Raw genomic sequence first — 20956 nt, 5'->3', positions numbered from 1 at the left:
AGAGGTTTAACCTTTAAAGGTTCACAAACCTTTTGCCCATAGAGGGGGTCCAAGAAAGGCCACATTTTCTAGCCTGCACTGGAGGAAACGGACTTGAATAACTCAGTGCCCATGTTCTAAACTTATATAGGTAAGCTGGTCAATTATTTCTAGTGTCTGTGCTCAAGAATATTTGGCCTATTAAGCCAATTATTGTGACAGATCCTGAATGCTTAAAATGAAAAGAAAAAAAGAAAGCGAAAAAGGCAAAGCTACAGATATGTCTTATATGTGCAGTGTGGCAATTGCTTTTGAACTTGCGTATTTTAAGTTACTCATTCCATTATGTATTTGGACATCTAATTAGCAACCTTATTTCAAGAGTGGTTCTAGCTGAAGCAGACTGTATACGGCTCCTTCTGGGACTTGTCATTAGTGCTCTAAGTTTCAGCAAATGCTATGTGTGCTCATCATCAGAAATGCTGTTTCATTATACAAACAAAATTTAAAAGAATCAGATTTTGAAATCTGAAATGTTAATGATCATCACTTATCAGAGTTTTGCTAGCAGGCCCACTAGATGCATAAAACCCAGTTACTTTTGTAGGTGTATCTGCAGTGAGAGCATTCTGTATGTGCCATGTAAGAGATTAAAGACCAAATTATGCTTTCAGTCTTGTCTATGAAATATTGCTTTCTATACTATGTCTGAGATATGGACAGCTTTGCTGTCAGGGTTGAGTTTGTAGATCTTTTTCTAGGCTTCTTTTACATTTACTTTTACTAAACTGATCCGGATATTCTTTAGATATTCTTTAACCCAGGGCGGAGAAGGCTAAAGGGGGCCATATACTTGTGTATAAATACCTGTTGGGAGAGAATGAAGAAGATGGTGTCAGACTCTTCTCAGTGGTGTCCAGTGACGGGACAAGAGGCAACAGGCACAAACTGAAATACAGAATATTCTATTTAAACATAAGTAAAAAATTTTTTATACTGTAATGGTGGTCAAACAATGGAACAGGTTGTCCAGAGAACTTGTGTAGTCTCCATCCTTGGAAATACTGAAAACCCAGCTTGCCAAGGTCCTGGGCAGCCTGCTTTAACTGACCCTGCTTTGGGCAGAGGGTTGGACTAGACAATCTCCAGAGAGATCGAGAGAATCTTGCAGCCCTAAGCATGTTATAATTCTTACAGTGGAACCAAGAGCTTAAAGTAGACAGTTGCCAGAACTTAGTCTTCAGTGATATTTTTAAACCCTAGGTTACTTATATCTCGATGTTCAAGACCGTTCTTATGTAATTTCTCATGGGCTTAAAACCAAAACAGAGCAGAAGCATTTGATTGATACTAGGAATGCAATCCTCAACAAGAAGTTACTTTAATCTTCATAAAACTTTTTGAGGAAATGCAGATTTACATATTGCAGAATTACAAAATGGTTGAGGTTGGAAGGAACCTGCTCAAGCAAGGCAACCTACAGCAGGTTGCCCAGGGCCATGTCCAGACAGCTTTGGAGTATCTCCAAGGATGAAGACTCCACAGCCTCCCTGGGCAACCTGTGCCAGTCGTTGGTCACCATCAGAGTCAAAAAGTATTGCCTAATATTCAGAGGGAACCTTCTCTGTTTCAGTTTGTGCCCGTTGCCTCTTGTCCTGTCACTGAAAGGAGCCTGACTCCATACTCTTTGTGCCCTCCCTTCAGGTACTTACGTACATTGAGAAGATCCCCACCCTGAGCTGTCTCTTCTCTAGGCTGAACAGTCCCAGCTCTCTCAGCCTTTCCTCATATGAGTGATGCTTCAGTCCCTTAAGCATCTTTGTGGCCCTTTGTTAGACTCTCTCCGGTATGTCCATGTCTCTCTTGTGCTGGGGAGCCCAGCACTGGACACAGCACTCCAGGTGTGGTCTCACCAGTGCTGAGTAGAGGGGAAGGATCACCTCCCTCAACCTGCTGGCAATGCTTTGCCTAATGCAACCCAGGATATGATTAACCTTTGCAGCAGGGGCACATTGCTGGCTCATGTTCAACCTGGTATCCACCAGGACCCCCAGGTCCTTTTTTGCAGAGCTGCTTTCCAGCATATACTGGTGTCTGGGGTTGTTCCTCCCCAAATGCAGGATTTTGCAGTTCCCCTTGCTGAACTTCATGAAGTTCCTGTCAGCCCATTTCTCCAGCCTGCTAAGGTCCCTTTGGATGGCACCATGACCCTCTAGCATATCAGCCACTCCTCCCAGTTTCATGTCGTGCAAACTTGCTGAGGGTACGCTCTGCCCCATCACCCAGATCATTAACGAAGATGTTGGACAGGTATGGATCGTCATAAAACACTTCTAATATCAATTTGCTTATGGACAGTATAGTATTTATTATTACTGAAATTGAGTTTGTTGTGACGACGAGCCACAAAAATGTTTTTGATAGTCTCTTGGTTTTTTTTACTTAGTTAATGCACTAACCTGAGAATTATTAACACACAATATCATAAAATACATTGCTCTGGGGAAATGCAGGTGATGACCTTTATCTACAATAACTTCCCAAACTAATATTTATTTCAGTAAAATCTTAAGTATGAATACAGAAGAGAAACTAAAGAACAAAAGCCCTTAACTAAAAAGAAACCCTGTTCCCTCACCCCATTCATGCACACTTAATTTTAGTCTGTAAGTAAACACAAGCTGACGATTAATTGTGAGCAGTTTTAAGAAATAGCAGCCACTTACGGACAGAAAACGTGTATGTTACTTGATGTTCAGTGGAGAGCATTTTAAGAATATGTATGTGGTCATTAAATTAATCCATAACAATGCTTCCATGTGTCATCAGTAAGTCCTCTTTGTTCTTTAGTCTAAATGTGATCATGTTGCCATGTGAAACAAGCGTGTAAACCATTCTGCTTCACTTGGAGCACCTAAAATAATACTCCTATTACAGAATATCCTTTCAGTATGTGAACTAACTTCCACATCTGATTGTGAAATATCCAATGTACTATGAATGAGTTCACATCTAAATTGTGTGCCTGAAGGAGTCACAAAAATCTGTGTATTTTTTCAAGCATAGCGATTTAAGATTTGCATCTACAGCCTTATAACTGTAGCCCAACAGTGCCATCCACTGCTTCTCCAAATAAAATTCCAAATATTTCATCCTCATAGGGTTTTAGGGAAAATACGATGTGATAATTTTGTCCTCTTAATATTTTACATGGTAATTGTCAGATACAGATGAAAATGAAATTTGTTTAAAGAAAGTCAAGGAATAAGGGCTTACATTAGGTATTACTAGAAGGATCTGCAAGCAAAATCCTAATTGTGAGAATAATTAAATCTAAAATACTAGATTTAACTTGGTCTTCTTTCTAGCACTTCTTAGCGCCCCTCCAAATCATAAATATATTCTCATTAAATATATCTACTATTATGATGATCCTCATTATTATAACCCACTGTAATGTAATGAAAGACACCTTCAAGCTGTAAATTGTAATGGAATTTGCTTAGGTAGAGTACTGAACACTATTGTGCTGAATTGTATTGAACACTCAGTGTCTGAGCTTCTGCTGTCCGACTAGGTAACATAAATGAGTTGCAATTGCATCCTAGCGGTCCTTTGCAGTCTCTAAATATCTGCTCCCTGTTATATGCTATTTCTAGCACAGGAAGGAGCTTTATAATAAGTTTTAAGTACAGATTCGTGAAATAGTCAATTTTTTCTAATTATTTCCTCAAATCTTGAATGTCAGAATCTCTGTCTTGACTCTAATTCAAGCTTTTCACAGATCCAAATAGGATAAGAAAACTTTTTTTCCCCTCAAAACCTCTGTGTTGGGTTTCAAATGCCTTTCCTGTGAGATTTTCAGATTATCTGGCATGACCTGGGTTTTAGCAGCTATTATAGGTCTGAGCTAATAGATTTTACTGCAGAACTTTCTGGCTTTTTACCAGCAGTTAACATAACTACTTCTGATTCTCACTTCTTCATCTGAAAGCGTATGACTCCAGAATGTTCTTGAAGTAATTAAATTGGCCTGCAAAACCATTCCTAAGACCTAAAAATCGCAACCATTGCCAGTCTTAGAATTCTAACTGCATTTTTCTCCCTTACACCATTATATTTTCATGTGAAAAGAATACACAATATCTGTCTGTTCTGCCAAATGAAAGTCATTTACTTACCAAAACCAGTACATTACTATGATGTGAAATGTTTTCAAATCCATGTGAAAGGTGTATTTGTTCTATTAATTCAATTGTTCTATTAATTCAGTTGTATCACTAATTGACAAAGAAATAGAAGTTATTGACCCATGTATATTTAGTGCATTTCACAGAAACATTTTGGAAGAACATTCTGTCAGTGAAAGGCTAATAATAGTCCTTCAGGACAGCTTTCACGGCTGGGTGAATGTAGCTCTCGGGACTCAGGTTTTACCATGTGCTTTTCTTACCTCTTATTTCCTGTGCATTAAGACTCCATATTAAGGAGTAGCAGCACTTTAAATCTGCTTTGGCTATAGTGAAGAGCACAAAATATTCCATTTTTAAATTTTCTCCACTCTTCTTATTCTTGATGTCTTCTTGACTGCAGGACTCTCTTCTCCACTTCGTTTCATTTGTTAAGGGAAAAAGGTGTTTAATAACACCAATAACTGAGTAAAGAAGCCAAAGCTGGACCAAATGGGTCTAAAAATGCAAGTGAAGTTCCACTTCTGCTCTACGGAGGAAGGTGTTTTCTGAAGACCCGGCTAGGACAGCCTGCCAAGCGCATGGCTGGAATGGGCGGCCATTATTTCAGCAGTGCTGCAACCATTGCAGCCTAGAAGTAAGAGACCATAGATTTAGATTACAGATTTAAAAAGCCCTTACTCTCCCGCTCTTTCTGACAGCCAGTAGGAGGCATGACAGGATTTCAGGCAATGGGCTCAGGTTTCTGAGAGCCTCTGGGCTACTTGTAAGGTAAAGATGGGTTGACAGAAGCAGACGGAGGGAATCTCTTCGATACAGATGATTCCTTGTCTTTCACAAAGCAAACAGAATCACTATGTATAGATTACAAAAATAAAGGAACTCATTTTAAGAGACAATGTATATTTTAATATACCAAAGTATTTTTACTCATCTTTTTTCATTGCACTACTTTATATTTTTCACAGAAAATATATTTCTATTATATCATATTAAAATTATCATAGAGGTTTTATGTAAATAGTAAGATTTGCGCACAAGGAACAAAGACTTACATAAATGTGCACTGACTATTCCATATCCCTACAAGTACAGTGAGTTCTTCAGTACCACTTATTTTATATGTTACTCATTTTATAGCGTTAGCTTCGAAACACACACAAAAAGTACCAGTGTAGTGAAACAAACTGGAAGATTTTATGAGTTTCAGCATTGTGCAAGGTACAGGCAGAGGTGCAGAAACACCTAGTGAAAGCACTGTATTAAAAGTTAAATACATTTTATAGAAAAGTTCTCAAATATACCTCTAACCAGCATGGCAAGGAAGACACCTTGTTAAGAATTCTGTCAGCCAGCATATTATGCATGTTTCCAGTTATATCTTTAATTTTGTTTTTCATATCATGCATGCTACATCATGACATGGCTTTTTTCTTATCCTTATTGTATGCCTGAAGAGTATATCTCCCAGTGTGTTTGTGTAAAGCCCTGAACATTGTCTACAGCAGATATATTTTCCCAGCTGAAAGGACTATGCATAATGCTTGAAGAGTGTTTTATCAGTGTTTCTTTTGCCATACAGCACAAGTCATTCAGTCCCCTGCCTTCAAAAAAGCTGATCATGTCATCTAAATAGCATCTCAGGTCCAGTCTGAATGGCAAATAGTATTGCCAGTGCTTGCAAATTTAACATAAATGGAGCAATTTTGCAAGTATCCCTGCAGTTGCATGGAAGGCTTGCGCTCCCTTGCGATCTTTGTGAAACAGAATGGAAGATGCCACAGAGCCCACGCAGCAGCTTAACGGAAGGTGAAATAAAATACTCGTCTGCTTTTTTCTTTACTGCCAACTGCTGCTAAGATTTCTGTGAGTTAGCTTGCCTTAATATTCACGCAGGCTTTCTACCTGGGACAGTGATTACCATTCACCTATTTCAGAGACAAAATAATGAAAATCTTGTACATGATCTCGTTGAGCTGTTTTAGTAATAGACCCTCAGACTCTGCTTTATCTCAGTGATATCTTGTGTACTGCTGCTGTTTTGCTTTTCATCTGCTAGACTGCATGAAACAAAGATGTTTTATTACTGCAGCTATTTTGTTGTTGTTGTTTTTTTTTAAAAAAGTAAAATTCTGGCCATAATCAAGCAAATAGCAAAGTTTTTATTTTAATTTGATAATTAATTGTGGTTTAGGTTCAGGAACTAGGTGCTTATGTTTTTACAACAGCCTGACCCAAACAAAAGTGCTGTCTGTTGCTACCAGAGCATAGTACCTTATTAGAGCTAAGACGTAGACACAAATATCCCAGCATTAGGGCCACACTGCTGTCTAACAAATGTGTATATCCTGTGGGTGCTGCCCTTTGTCTGGTGTTGCTACAGGCATTGATCTACACAGAAATAGAAACAGTTCCTCCCACCAGTTACTGTTGCTGCTGAAGTGAAAATGATGTATGCCAGTTCTAAAGATGTGGTGATCTATGTGAAGATGAAATGAAATTTGCACGGACAAAAAAAGCAGTGCAGCACACTGAACCAGTTAGAATTGCACAGTAAAAGACAATGTAATGGAGAGTAAATCTAGATGTTCTAAGGACATTATTATATTGACAGATTTATTATTTATAAATAACAGGGACAATTCTTAACATTAAGAAACAGTTATAGGAGACATTATGTCATGTATAGGAGATTTTGCCTGTGTAAAGACTGCATAAGGTGTTCCTTCTCTATGTCTCAAAAGAACAGAGTTTCATTTGAAAAGATTACCATTCCAGAAAGCAAAAATCTTTTCAGACGTGTTGGCAAATGGGTTTAAAGCACTGATCATGAGTTGTTGAAGCTTTCTTATTTAAGTAGTCTCAATAGAAATTATAAGAGTTACCTAACTACTGGAATTATGATAGCCACTATAAAATAATTTTAAACATACTTCCTACACCTTCACTCTCTGCACTGGAGAATGAATTTTTTAGCTGTCCTATTATGTCTCTGTACAGTGCCTGTTTCCAAAGAGCTGATCTCGTTTGGATCTGACAGCAACAGCTTAAGTGGTGAGGGACAAAGTTGCCTTCTAGCAGACATAATCACCCATGCTTTGGCCACAGAGAGGGAAAATTCAAAGATTGGAAGACAGACCACAATACTACAGCTATATCTTTCTTTTTAAAAAATGGTTTGAAGGCTCTAATTTTTAAATGTTAGGTAAGGTTTAGAAATGTTGGTGTAGAATACCCTAGTATGGGAGGTAAGATCACGTTTCTCAAACGCCAGTACGTTACCATTGGGCTGCTAGCATACACCAAGTGTTTGTATTCCTAAAAAGTGTTTCATTTCTTCCCAAGGCTTTCTCATTATTAACCTTTTCAATTAGAATTTTTTGTAAGCAGGAAGCAAAATTGAGGCTAGCATATGTGGGCGCAATTCCTCAGTGCAGGGAGTGCCTCTTTAGAAGTCCGAAAACTTTGATCCTGTCTTTAGGCTGTGCAAGCAGATAGAGCCAGAACATGGCTTTTCCTGTAGAATGTGTGCTTGGGTTAGGTTTTTCCAACTCAAAACTAATCTAAAACTTTCAAGACAAAATCCAGACCTGAATGTTGAGACATGACATTTTTCACTTATGTGTTATCTTAAAAACGTTTTATCAAATTCTATTTCAAAAGCATAGAATGCCTTGTTTAGCAGAATTATTTCATTATTTCATTATCATGTCATACATATTTAAATTCAATCCCTTTTTGCTTCTTACCTTATTAATTGCATTTTTCTATTGAAATAGTTTGATTATCCCCTTCAGTGGCCTGTCTTAAGAAACCTTTGCTTACATGTGAATATTTTGAATTAAGGATAAATGAAATTCCTTTTTGCTGTCAAAACCAAATTGTGAAAATGCATTGCATGGCTTTGAAAATCAGTATACTCTATTAGCAGACCTGTCAATATAAAAAGTGCATTCCATTTCCACCTCTTGCTCTAATAACCTTTTCTATGTTACTCAGAGGCAGTTCACATAATCAGAGTATATTGTCAGCTTACTGGAGTTGGGGAAGCATGAAATGAAAATCGCGTTAATATTGATCCAATTCTCTTACTTGCAAGTGTCCTTGATGTCCTTTCCACTGAGCAATAACTGCTGGTGTGATGTAGTTATTTTCCTCTCAGCTATTACTGTACTCCTGTAAAATGGCTGGAAACACAGTTAGGAAAATTTTATTGCTCTTAATTATTTTTCTTGTGTATCATCTTTGCCTGTTTAAGTGATCCACAGCATATCAGAAAATTCAGTTTCTTTCTGCAATTTATCAAACTATAGTATACACTGAGAGGCTGCACTTCAAACTGACAGGGATTTGTAAAGGTCATCAGTCATGAAATATGAATCCATGCTTGTGTGTACAAGTTACAGTGGCAAACTACATCTTAATCCAAATATAAACATATGACTGTTTTAAGTTCCCGTTAGAAGGACTTCTGGTTCCAGTCAGAATGAAGACTGCCCTTCAGGAGCCTGAAAATGCCTTGTAACACTTGCTGGACTGGGTATATCCAGCTCTGTCACCCGCTGGCTGTTTATGATCAGTGCTGAATCAGTGCAGGATTCTTTCTCACATGCTCAGAACACCTGAAATCTCCAGTAAATGTAATGATAATATTGATGACTTCTAAAAATTTCTGTCATAACCCCTCTGAACCTCAGTTTGCCTATGTATAAACAACAAAAATAACGACTGACTAACATGGTAAATTCATCTTCATTTTGCGTAGGACCTTTTATATTAATATACAACACTTTGACTTTAACTACAAATATTTATTGTTTAAAAAGCCCTCAACCTCATCTGAGAAACCTGTTCATTTTGGCCTTGCCCATATTCTCAGTCTCCTCTTTGCTACAGTTTGCATCAGTCTCATTTTTACAATGCAAAACATCTGAGACTTTTTAAAAGAAAAATGTATAAAACAGTAAAGTATTTATTTACAAAAGACTCACATAAAGAAGATCATTTGGTCAAATGTTAGGTATAAAAATTGGAGAAAAATGTCTGGCATGTCTATCATGAAATTTTCAGGTATTTATGTATTATAGGAAACAAAAATGTGATTTGGTTTTACTCTTGGTGGAAGTAATTTCCGATATAAATGTATGCGATTTTTAATTTCTACGCAATTTTCATAGTTTTTCTCCCTCATTTCTTCAAAGAGCCTTAATAATGAAAATATGATTTAGATTCCTCTGGGTTTTATTAAATCTATTAAAACCAGCCTTCCTTTAGTAACAGTCACTTCTCTGATTCTCTGGGGAAACTAAATTATATGCCAGTCAAAGCTGCCAGTTCCAGAAACACACTGCCATTTAAATAACAACTCTAGTAGACACAGGTTGGGACAGCTCGTCATGATGTGCCGGCACTGGTCTGCTACTCGAGGCCAGAAGGCCGGTCTCTTGAGCGGACCCAGGGATACCTGCTGCACGTTTTCCATGGAATGAATGCCATCCTAGGAGGGCTGGCTCTGTAGTCGTGTGGCAAGATATTAGGCTGGGGTGGAGTGGTCGCCATGTCGATGATTTAATCTTACTGGGTTTTGTAGAGGTCAGTTCACAGACTCCCAGGCAGCTGCTGTCCATAACTGTGGCTGCTGTGAGGGTCCCAGTGCCTAATCAAGTTAGTAAAGATTAGCAATGAAAGCAGGGGTTTAAACTGTTAGAAAGTATAAAGCAGGAAGATTATCTCGTGAAACTTTTTAATAAGTATTTTCAACTGTTAGTAATATTAAATGAACAAAAAAAGGTAGATAATAGCGTTGCATTTTAATTCTGGCACTCATAAGCTTGATTCTTCCTGTAAAAGTTACAGTTTGTACAATAAACAAACAAAAAAATCTCTTCCAAGGAAAAGCTTAGCTCTTTCAAACTCTGTTCATAAATTATATTTTGCCTGTGATAGAATTTCAGAGTTCACATCATGACCTATCAGGTAGCCTCTTGTGAGGAACTAATTCTGAATTCCTTTATTTAATAAAATATTTTAAAATACCTTAGGTGATTAAAATTCAGCAACAAAAGCAGCGTTCTACAGAGCAGTACATACCAGCGATCTGTAAGGAGAAAACGCAACTTTACCCTTAAAGTTTTCTAAGGAGAGCTAATAAGCTTCACAAAAATTGTACTTTAGCTGCTATAAAAGAGAGTTTTTAATTAAATGCAGCATTTTATTGTAAAGAGAACAGACTTTACTTATGTCAAAATGCTCCTTTAGAAGCCACATAAAACTGTAAAAGACAATATATTAAAAAGCTTTCTTATAGAAAAGAAGAACACCATCCCATGAAGCAGATTTCCAGATGTTTGGAAACATTAGAATTTCCTGTCAGTATATTTAGGTAACATTAAAATGAGGTTAACTTTCCATTCTGCCATCTCTCTTCAAAGATCAAAGAGCAGTCACTGCATAAATTGCCTTATCGGTAATTCGTTGAAGTAAACTATGGAAACAACTTTATAAGAAGCAGTAGTCTCCTTTTGTTGGTTACAGTATGACCAAACAAACTTTTCTTAAAATTAGACATATTTTTACCTCATTTTTTACTAAGTACAAAGAGAAAAATTTAAAATGCTCTATTTCAATATATAATAAATGGGTAGAAGTAAAGAGAGAACTGAAAACTCCGTGTTCAACTAAATCATAGTAATTAGTGTAGTGTCTAATAAAATAAGCATACATAAACCTAAATGTAATCAACAATATGTTATAATTGTATTGCTAATTTTAAAATTTTATTTAGGGATGGTTTTGTGGCTTTGGATACCTACAGTACCTTTGAAATTTAGATTGCATCCCTAGAACCTGTTGTGACCTACAGAACCCAACAAGGAATTTATTGATTTAACTGAAAATGGAGAGACAAAAATTCAGATTTTACAATAACCCCCCCCAAAAAATTGTTTAAATATTGTCTGTATTAAATACTTCTAGAGGCTGTAGCTGCAAAATAGCATGAGATGCTCCTGTTCTTGCAAAGTTATTAGGCTTTTGTGGGGGTTTTGGTTTGGGGTTTTTTTTGTCTGCTTAATAATTTCTGTTTAAGGAAAAGTAACGCTACTGGAAGAGAGATTAGTAAAGTTTTTGGCAATACGGTACAAGTTTACTGTGTAGTTCATATAACATTTCAGACATACAAAATACACACCTTTTAATGGAAGTTGGGGTTTTGTAGAGGAGTACTGGTTGGTTCCTTTAATTTCTTTTAAAGATGAGCTCTTTTCAGTTATCCTGAAGCTACTGTAGAGAGCCAGTTTCTAATATGCACATTTTAAAAAATTATCAAGATGATAACAGGTGTAATGAAAGATGGATTTTCTTTTTAATTGCTTATCTAGTCTTATACATACATTCTCTTGAAATATCTTTAAGACAGAGCCTTCAGGTTCCAAGAAATTAAGCCACCGACTTCAGCAGGACTTTAATGTGAGCTGTGACTTATTTCCTTTAAATTCTTTGCAAAATGTAGTTTTAAGGAATACTTAGCTGCTTATTTCAAGGTTTCCTTCCAAATCCCCATCTAGTAAAATATCCCTTAGGAAGGAGCTTGATACGGACAAGAACTGAGAGCATCTGCCAGTTCCAGTTCTGTGCACCCCAGTGCCAAAATGTTGCTTTCTTGAAATTATATCTAGTTTCATTTTATTTTTTCCTCTTTTAATGGACTTGGAACATTTTCTGATTAGACTTAGGAACTGACATTAATACAATTCTGTATTTTGTCTTTAAAATACAAACTCCTTGTGTCCTAAAAATAGTTTTTAACGAAATATCTAGAAATTAATTTCATTTCATAGTAATTCTGCTGGGGTTTTGAAAAAATAATTTTAGTTTTGATTTTTTTCAAACATGCTGAAATATCAAGTATTCATTTATTCTTCTCTCCTTTTTATATCATTGTTAACGATACTAGACATAGTTTTATGTCATATAATTTTTTATTCAGTTTGTTGTCTGGTTTTAAAGAGACAAGTTGTTTTTCTTTTTACTCTTATTTGGAGAAGTTCTCTTCTTGTAAAACCTTTTTGAAGTTTTCTTGAAATATAAAAATAGAACATCTGTGACAGATCTGTTTTGAACATATTTCACATTTCAGGATCCAAGGAGATCTGGTGGTCTGTGGTATTCGCTTGTTAATTTCTTGATGAATGGGTAGAAAGGCCACGAAGTGCACTCAGTACAGCACGTCTTCCAAAGATAGATGATCTCAAATAAATTCTATTCCCAATCAGTTTTTGATTTGTTAGGTGTTAAACCATTTCTTTGTAAGGACAATGTTTACAAGCCTTGTAATGAGACAGCCCTGTGAGACCTTACTCTTCTTGCTGTAATTTTGATAAATGGAACTCTAATTCATAAAGGATATAGTGATTGAAGGGCAACTCTGGGTCTCGTACACTTTCATTTAGATAAATGTACACCTCAGTACAGCAAAACTGAGGTGCACTCAACAAAGTGATAAATTTAAACAACAGCCAAACCAGAGGTTTTTTCCATCAAGACAAAGAAGCACCATTTACTATATTTCTTTTAGATAAATGTATGTTTAATATTATAAACCAGAATGGATTTTCGAAACATTTGTCTTGTCGCTAAGCTCCAAATTTGCCAAACTAATTTAATGCCTTCTACTCTACCACGTTTCTTACATCGGTTTATGGTAATATTTCTGTAATGTGGTCACTGGAACCCTCATCACAAGGGATTTAAACTACACTAAATTTCAGGTTCTTCTGATGCATTTTAAGTGCTAGTAATAATTTGGGGCTTGGAACTTTTTTCTTGTAATTTTAAAAATTTATCTTTATGCATAAATAATTTTAAAGAACTGTCACTAATCTAATCAGTTACTACAGAAGTGGTTGACTCTACGATTACTCCAAATTAGTACTTTTGAAGTTATTCATTTGGAGTTTATCACATTTTATAAAGCTCAGAAACTTTCGTAACACTCTCTAGAACTACCAAAAAGGAAGAGAACAGTATTTTCATGCTTTCTTCCTCCACCCTGTTAGTTCATCTCAGGCCCAGTCTCCTTTAGTGTCAAATGCTTCACAGCAGGAGCTGCTACTTGTGTAAAATGATGCTAAACTCCCTTGTAGTAAACACAAGTGTAACAAGATCCTGATCTAGCAATTAAATACTCAGGACAATTCTGATGTAATAAAACTGAAGGTCTGTTACAGCACATTACTCCTTTGTGTTTTTCCAAACTCCTACAATTCTTGCTCCTTTTTGTGAATTAGGAAGGGGAAAAAAAAAAACCAAACCCACACCACAAGCAAGCAAACAAACAAAAAGACCCACCAAACCGAACAAACAAATGAAATCTTGGACATAGTACTGAAAAAAGTTTCAACTGTTAGTTACTTGGTTCAGTTTTAAATTGGGTGAATAATTACTTAGTTGTACTAAGTAGTAACCTATGCAAGTGAGGTAGTGATCACAGCCTAATAACTGAACACAGCAAAACACAGTGTATTAGTATATATTGGCATCAGTATTGTCTTAATAACTATCAGTATCAGTGTGGTCCTAATGGAGAGAGCAACAAATAGGAAGATCAGAGATGCTGTCCTTAACTGTGAGCTTGGTGAAAAAATGGGGGTTTGCTTACTTGTTTGTCTTTACCTGCTCTGTAGTTTCAGAAATAGCAATTGGGATAATAGCAATAGTACACAAAAGGTTAACATTAGACAATGTAAAACATGAGGTTGTCTCAGCCTGTAGTGGAGTCCAATATCAAGTGTCATGCTAACAGTGATCTTCAGAGTAAACACACTAACGGAAAAATATGTCTCCAGCATTTTTATTTATATGGTGTGACTCTCCTGTGCACAAACTAATTAAAAGACTCATATATAAGAGTAGGAGATAAACTCATAACATCTTCCCCACTGTTTGTAATAACAAAACTGCCTGACACATCAGTTCCATTCCATACATCTATCTTCACTAACCTGTCTCCTTACTATATTCCTCTTAGTTGTCCTGTATTAATATGAGGCCATGAGTCTTATACTGGGCTTTACATCTGCCATAATAGTAATCATCATGTGAAGTTCAGGCATTGTGGAAGACAAACAAAATCCACACATGCCTGGTTGTGCTCACATTTCACTCATTGTTCTATAGCTTAGCAGTAAGCAAATCTCCAAATTATCATACAGAAAGGAGAGATTAGGTTTGGCTTTTATTTTTTGGTTGACAGACCTGGAGATTCCCGTATCTTGTACAGTCTAAGGTATAGATACAGAGTTTTCTGTTTAGGAGAAAACCAGAAAGCTTTCTCTCCTAAGGCTACTATGAGCCTGTAGTACTGCAAATGAAACTAATGACCTCTCCCCATCTAAGAAACACCATGCGGATGTCACAACGGTACATGAAAGCTACTTATGATATGAAAGTTACTATCATTTCACCACACTATGATTAATTTCTTACATTATGCAAATAAACTCTGGCAAGTGCTAGTAGGGCCTTCCCAAAATGTAAGATGGTATATCTCCTGCCATGAGGAACCATCAGTCTGAATAGAAGTCAGTTGTAGCAAGAAGAAAGGGTAAGAAATTCCTGTGAAGTCCTTTGAGGTAATTGGCACATGTCCATACACCAACATTTTTATTGTGCTCCTTAAAAACACACCCACAGACACACCCCAAAGTTCCCTCACTGTGCTTGTCCTTTTTTTAGTCTTATCTGAATCTCTGCATAGCCTACCTTGTTGTTACTCTACATTGAGATAACCCATGTCCTACTTCACCATCCTGTCCCTCCTATCTCTAAGATGAAAATCATGACAGATTTTGAATTCCCAAAAGCAACTCCTTTATTTAGACTAGATGGTTTGAGCTCTCAGAGGTCAGTCAAAGTCAGGACACCAGGAACCCAAGAGAAACTCCTGCTGAATTTCTTGCAGGTGGAAAACTAATGGAACAACACTGAACATAAAGCAAATAGCAATTATTAAAAGCAGGAGAGTCTTTGTGAAACAGTTTGTATTTTATTTGAGATATATTCTGAAAGACAGAATAAGGCTGCATATTTTGTAAACCTTGATAAAGTTTTTGAAAATGTTCCTTCCCTTTTGTGATAAAGATTATTTATACTGTATTTTTTTACTACTTGACTGTGATTGTTTTATATTTAAAATATTATTTGCCTAAATTCACAACATTTGTAACTTTTTTTAGGCACCGAAGAGGATGTAGTGAAGTCAAAGAAAACTTTCCGAAGTCAGGCTGTGGTAAATCAGAATGCAGAAACAGAGCTTATGCTGGAAGGAGATGATGATGCTGTTAGCCTGCTCCAAGAGAAAGAGATTGACAACCTCGCAGGTAATTATATTTTTCATTACAACTAAAATATGAGCCAGAAGGCTCTTTTAAACTTGTTAGTTCTTAGCCTTTGTGGTTAGCGTCTTAATATTGACAGCTGAGTATACAGTTACAGTATGAACAGATTCTTTGTGTTCTACATTTAATATGATGTCCTGCTTCCATGAACCAGGGGAACTGATTACAAAGCATGTGCCCATTGCACAGTCTTTCAGCAGAGATGTGAGAAATAGCAATACCTCAAGTGCTCTTATTACTGCCTGTGACCTGTTGTTGAAAATTCTGTAAAACCACTGTGGAAACATCTCCTTTTTATGGTTAAGATGGAAATGTGGACTAATTCAGTAACTCAGGGTGTTGTGAGTCAGAGTGTGGTTGTGCGCATTCATGACCTGATCCCCAGTGCCACACAGCTTGTGGAGAGACACCTGCGCTCCTGCTGGTACCCACTTCTCTCACTGATGGAGTTAAGGGGGACCTGCAGTATCTCAGGCCATCTGTCACAGCGAGGGAAAAAGTTGCCTGTGGTAAACAGGGTCTAAGAAGGAAGTAAAATGTAACCAAGCTATGAACTTTGATAGTCAGCAGGTGAGCTGGGAACAAATCCTCTGTAAAAACATATGAGAGATCCCTTCTGGTCCTTTCTCCCTATATGAAGGTATGCAGTGAGGTCTCAGTTTTATTCGTCTTCTAGCAGGTTCTGTTACAGTTCTGTCTGCAATACTACCTTTCCTGGGACATAGTCTGGAAAGAAAGGCACGTTGAAAGTTGAAAATGCACTCTCCTCTCAGATGAGATAAAAATGTGAGAACTGTGAAATGCAGTATGAAATTTTTATATCTTTAAAATACCTTTATTAACTTACTCCACTAACGGGAAGTTTTGTGATGTCTTAGTGGTTTTTTCCTGCATAACTGAATTTCTAGAATAGCTACATTTGCTCCTGCACTTTCTTCTGATGACAAAGTGGAAATCTGTAGCAAAGATAAGATCATAAGTGGATGGTAAAAACAAACCAAACCAACCAAACAAACAAAAGCAAAAAATGCCTACATGGAAGTTAGTCTCATACTTTGAAACTAGAGCAGAGCTGTGGGAGGAAGTAAATTCTTTCATTTGGGAGCAACCCTCAGTATATGATTATCACAGTTAATATGTCAATCTGCTTGCTTTCTCAATCTGCAGCTAACCATTACTGAGACGCTTGTCTTAAGCCAATGAAAGAGTGCATCAAGCAGGACCATTAGTGGGATAATTTGGTCAATGTCCCTTTCTCCTTTAGAAGGAAAACTCGATACTGCTTTGGCTAACTTCTTATACCTAAGAACAGTGCTTCCAACTAAATATGCATACAGTTGCTATAGTTTAAAGGCTTCAATATGCAGTTACATTGAAATATTGATTAGAACTGCAAAGTGGACATGAAAAATACTTGCCCAGTCTGGCAAATCCCACAGTCAGGTATGAAGTTCTTATATATGCCTCAACAGTGCCATTTCGTTCAAACATACCGATGCAATACAATCCCTATAGCTACATCCCTCTGCAAAAACCTGGTATTTCAATGCACCCTTAAGTACTTATGTGCAATGTACCCTTTTACTAGAGATCACTACATATATGATATCTCCTGCTCCTTCAGGACACGGCACAGTAATTCTAGTCCTTTCCTTTTACAGTTTGTAGAAATTGGGAGATATTGTTGGTGTTAGAAAAAACAATATAGAAATTGAAACAAATTACTTTTGAAATATTGACAGGATGTCTGTCCTAACAGTGTCAGAAATTAGCCTTTGTGTTCCCTATCAACACTAATAGGGCAAGCAAGGCATCTCCAAGTGTGGTGAGGTGATGTGGTAATGGTGCTATATGTGTACCAAAAACTGTGAACTTCTCAAGAAGAACTCACATTCCACTACCTCATTTTTACTAACAGATTAGCTGCAGCCTATGCTACTGAACTGTTGCTCATTTTTGGAGGTGAAGTGATTTTGAGAGTTAACGGACACACACAGTATCATATGTCTTCTGTAAATTTTACCAGTCGGTGAAAAAAACCTGAGTCCCTCCATACCCGCCGTTTTGCCTCATGATTTTGCATTTAATGATGCCACTGCTTTCCACAGTTTTCAGTTTATACAAGGTGACTCTGAAACTTGAGTCCAGTAACTGAAATCAAGAAAAGCAGTAGGCAAGGAAGGTGGGTTTTATGCCCAAGAAGGTTAGAACAACCTCTGAGGGCTCTGAAGAGCAGGTCCTAATAAAGCCACACTGTCCATTCTTGTCTAATTTTAAAGTTATGCAGATTCAGTGTATGTGATCTGGAAATGTTTGAGATATATCAAGTTATGGTATAACACAGTATCATTTATATCTAGTTACTGTTCAGAATGGAATGACACACAGGAATTTCTATATTCAGATATGCCCCCAATTTAACTTTAAAGCTTAAATCAATTTAAACCTGATTTACAACGATTTAGATTGTCTCAGTAAGGGATAGGAATTAAACAAAATCATTACAAACTGGGTTTAAATTGATTTAAGATTGTCTAAATTTAACTAAAACAATCTAACATCGTTTATTCCATGAAACTAAGGCACCTTTTAAACAGATGAAACCTTAGGTTTTAGAAAACTTTTAACTAAGAGAATATAAATATTACAATATTTTGATTTGTGAAGTTAAAACTAAAAAAAAAGGGAAGTTCGAAACAGATTGAGACTGTTTGTACAAAGTTATCTGTACATACCTTTTGTTCCAGAGACTCTTTATAGTTTTTCATCAACCATGTGGCACAAATCAATGTAAAGTTCACTTTGATAAATTACATATGGGATGGAGAATTTTTAAATAATTATAGTCTGAATATTTTAAATATATAATCTTAGTATTCCATATGTTGCAATGGCAGTTGGTCTGATTTCTTTATATTAAGTAGCATTTTAATGAAATATAAAAATCAGATTCCATGTTATTGTGGTCTTAGAATTATGACTTCTAAGTTTGCACTGAGATTTTTAACTAGAGCAGTATTTTAACTGTCTTACAGTACGAGTTATCAAAAGATGTTGTTCTTGTTTTAGCATTTACATATTGAAATGTTTCACATTTTTCTGTTTCAGTTTTAGCTCCTTTTCTTCCCAGACTGTTCACTTCAAGAGGCAAGTCACATCTCTGTTAGAACTAATGATTGAGATAGCCCAGTCAATTTTAACAGTTTTCTAATATATTGTGAATCTGTGGATAATACAATCAAATCCACTGTAGTGAGTTGATATTACTAACTATTCTCCTTTTCTTTTCCTTTTCGATTTTCTAATGCTGCAGTAGGGCTCTTAAATACTTACCTTTTCTCTTAAGAGCCTGAGAATGCAAATTTGCTAACAGTTTGTCTTCTGCTTAGTAGGTGATTTTTTCAAAATGAAAAATGTGTGGAAGCATTCTAATATCGTAAGCTGGCATTCTCAAAGGGAAATATGTTTTAACAGATAATTAATATTCCCCCAACCTTTTTTTTTAAAGCACTGATCTTGCACTGAAACAGGTCATTAAAAAAAAAAAATTACCTAAAACCAGCATAAATGTTGAACCACTCAGGTTTTATGAATTTTACAATTTAGAAATACATTCTCTTCTCTTTGTTGTGAAGTTGCGGTTGACTTGCTGAGAATTGTTTGTGTGCATCAGAGAGCAGAATTTAGCCTTAGTGACATCTTTGAAAGATACATGTTCTGTAACTGGACCACATTTCATGTATTTCGTCATATGGCTGGTAGCAACAGCAGATAGGCCCCAGCCAAAAAAAGTCCTGACGAAGTCTTTTGCTACTCTCGAAAGAGGAGTTTTTTAGAAAGAAAAAAGGAAATAAAGATAGGAGGATATGAGGCTTTGGGTTATTTTGGGAAGACGAAAGGCTTTCGCAGGCATCTGTCTGGTTACTTGCATGGGCTCAGTCAACTCGGAATCTGACTTCCTCATAAGCCATGGTGAATTACAGCCTCACAGCAGTCTTTCAAGAATAAATACATATTAGTTGCTCCATTATATGAGGAGATTGAGCAACCCATCCAAATAAACCCAAGAAAAGCCACTAACTGCCTTTAATGCATCTTAGTCTTAATGTATCTTAACCTTACTACAGAATCTTCCCTTCTTTCTTGGACATCTGTCTCTAGGTGGAAGGAAACCCCCCACAATGCAAATGGGCCAGGAAGGTTTGAGTGAGACACAGCATCCCAGCACTGCCCTAACTTTTAGCAACCCTGAACTTCTATGTAGAAATATTTCTAGAAAACAGCATTACTATTGCTAAACCAAAGCCGATCTTCCATCCAAGCCAGCATGGGTAGCTAGTCCATATTGGCTTGAGGACTAAATGTGATAAACCCTCTATCCAGACTTCTTGGTAGTGTGCTGAATGTATTGACTTGCTGCCCTGTGCTAAGGAACACACTGGGTCATGAGGATTTGACAGCTTGTATTATTATTAATGAGATATAAGACCTTTCACTTCCAGGTCATCTGTTTGAAGTCTAGACAAGACTGGTGGTAACCAAACATTATCAACATCTGTTTTGTGGCCTATCCAAAATAAGCCTTTTGTCTCATTTCAGGCACACTAAGAAAAATCATCATGATATTGAGCAATTTCCAATTGAAAAAATATTTGACACTGTTGTTAGAGGAAATGGGAATAATGCCAAAAGTTCTGCTACATAGAGTTACAGTTAAAATTGTATAGCAGTACCTTAAAAAAAAAAAGTAAATCATTTAGCCCATAGGGAAATTGTCTCTTCGAGGTTCTAACAAAGGACTCATTTACATTTCTGAAATTATTTTGAAGCCTTGCATAGGGCCAGATGCAGTAATAAAAATACTAACACACCAAGGAACTGCATCTAAAGCCACAAAAACCTCACACAAAATAAGTATTTGGGATGGAATACTTAAGTACAATTGACTCATCTTTATGTATATAATATGCATTTAACATTTGTACATATATATATATTTAGTTACAATAACATTTCTTATGGCCAAAATCTGAGACTGAATTTTCTTTACAAGAGTTGAGCAGTGTAGACAATCTCTGGTAAGCAAAGCTGTTTGCAACTTTTTATTACCTATTCTTAAGGAATAATGGAGGGGCACGTTTTCTTGTTTTTTCTTCTGTTGCCATCTCAAAATGATTTTAAGGTATGTAGGATCATTTCCATTGTTTTTGCTAATGGAGTTAGACAAACGGCAAATATTCTTAATTAAAGGAAAGAACAATAACTTGGACCTCTACTGAGAGGGCAGATTTTCAAATTATTAGATTTTGCAGAGAAATAAAAAATCATTTGTTTGGGGACAACCAGAGAAAGTTTAGTTACATTATCTGCTGTCACAGTAATGGGTTGAAA

The 20956-nt window shown here is 36.5% G+C and overlaps 1 protein-coding gene across 4 annotated transcripts in view; it reads left to right on the top strand.

The window, feature by feature from the left end:
* NBEA (neurobeachin) overlaps positions 1 to 20956 on the top strand; it is a 532307-nt gene that overhangs the window by 343529 nt on the left and 167822 nt on the right. For all 4 annotated transcript variants that reach the window (XM_075727933.1, XM_075727935.1, XM_075727932.1 and 1 more), the window contains one exon: positions 15404 to 15547. In XM_075727933.1, the coding sequence (XP_075584048.1) occupies positions 15404 to 15547 (144 nt within the window). The remainder of the gene's footprint in view (positions 1 to 15403; positions 15548 to 20956) is intronic.

This window comes from Pelecanus crispus, chromosome 1 (genome assembly GCF_030463565.1).
Source record: "Pelecanus crispus isolate bPelCri1 chromosome 1, bPelCri1.pri, whole genome shotgun sequence".
In the NCBI taxonomy this organism is placed as follows: domain Eukaryota; kingdom Metazoa; phylum Chordata; class Aves; order Pelecaniformes; family Pelecanidae; genus Pelecanus; species Pelecanus crispus.
This window is presented reverse-complemented; position numbering and strand designations above follow the sequence as displayed.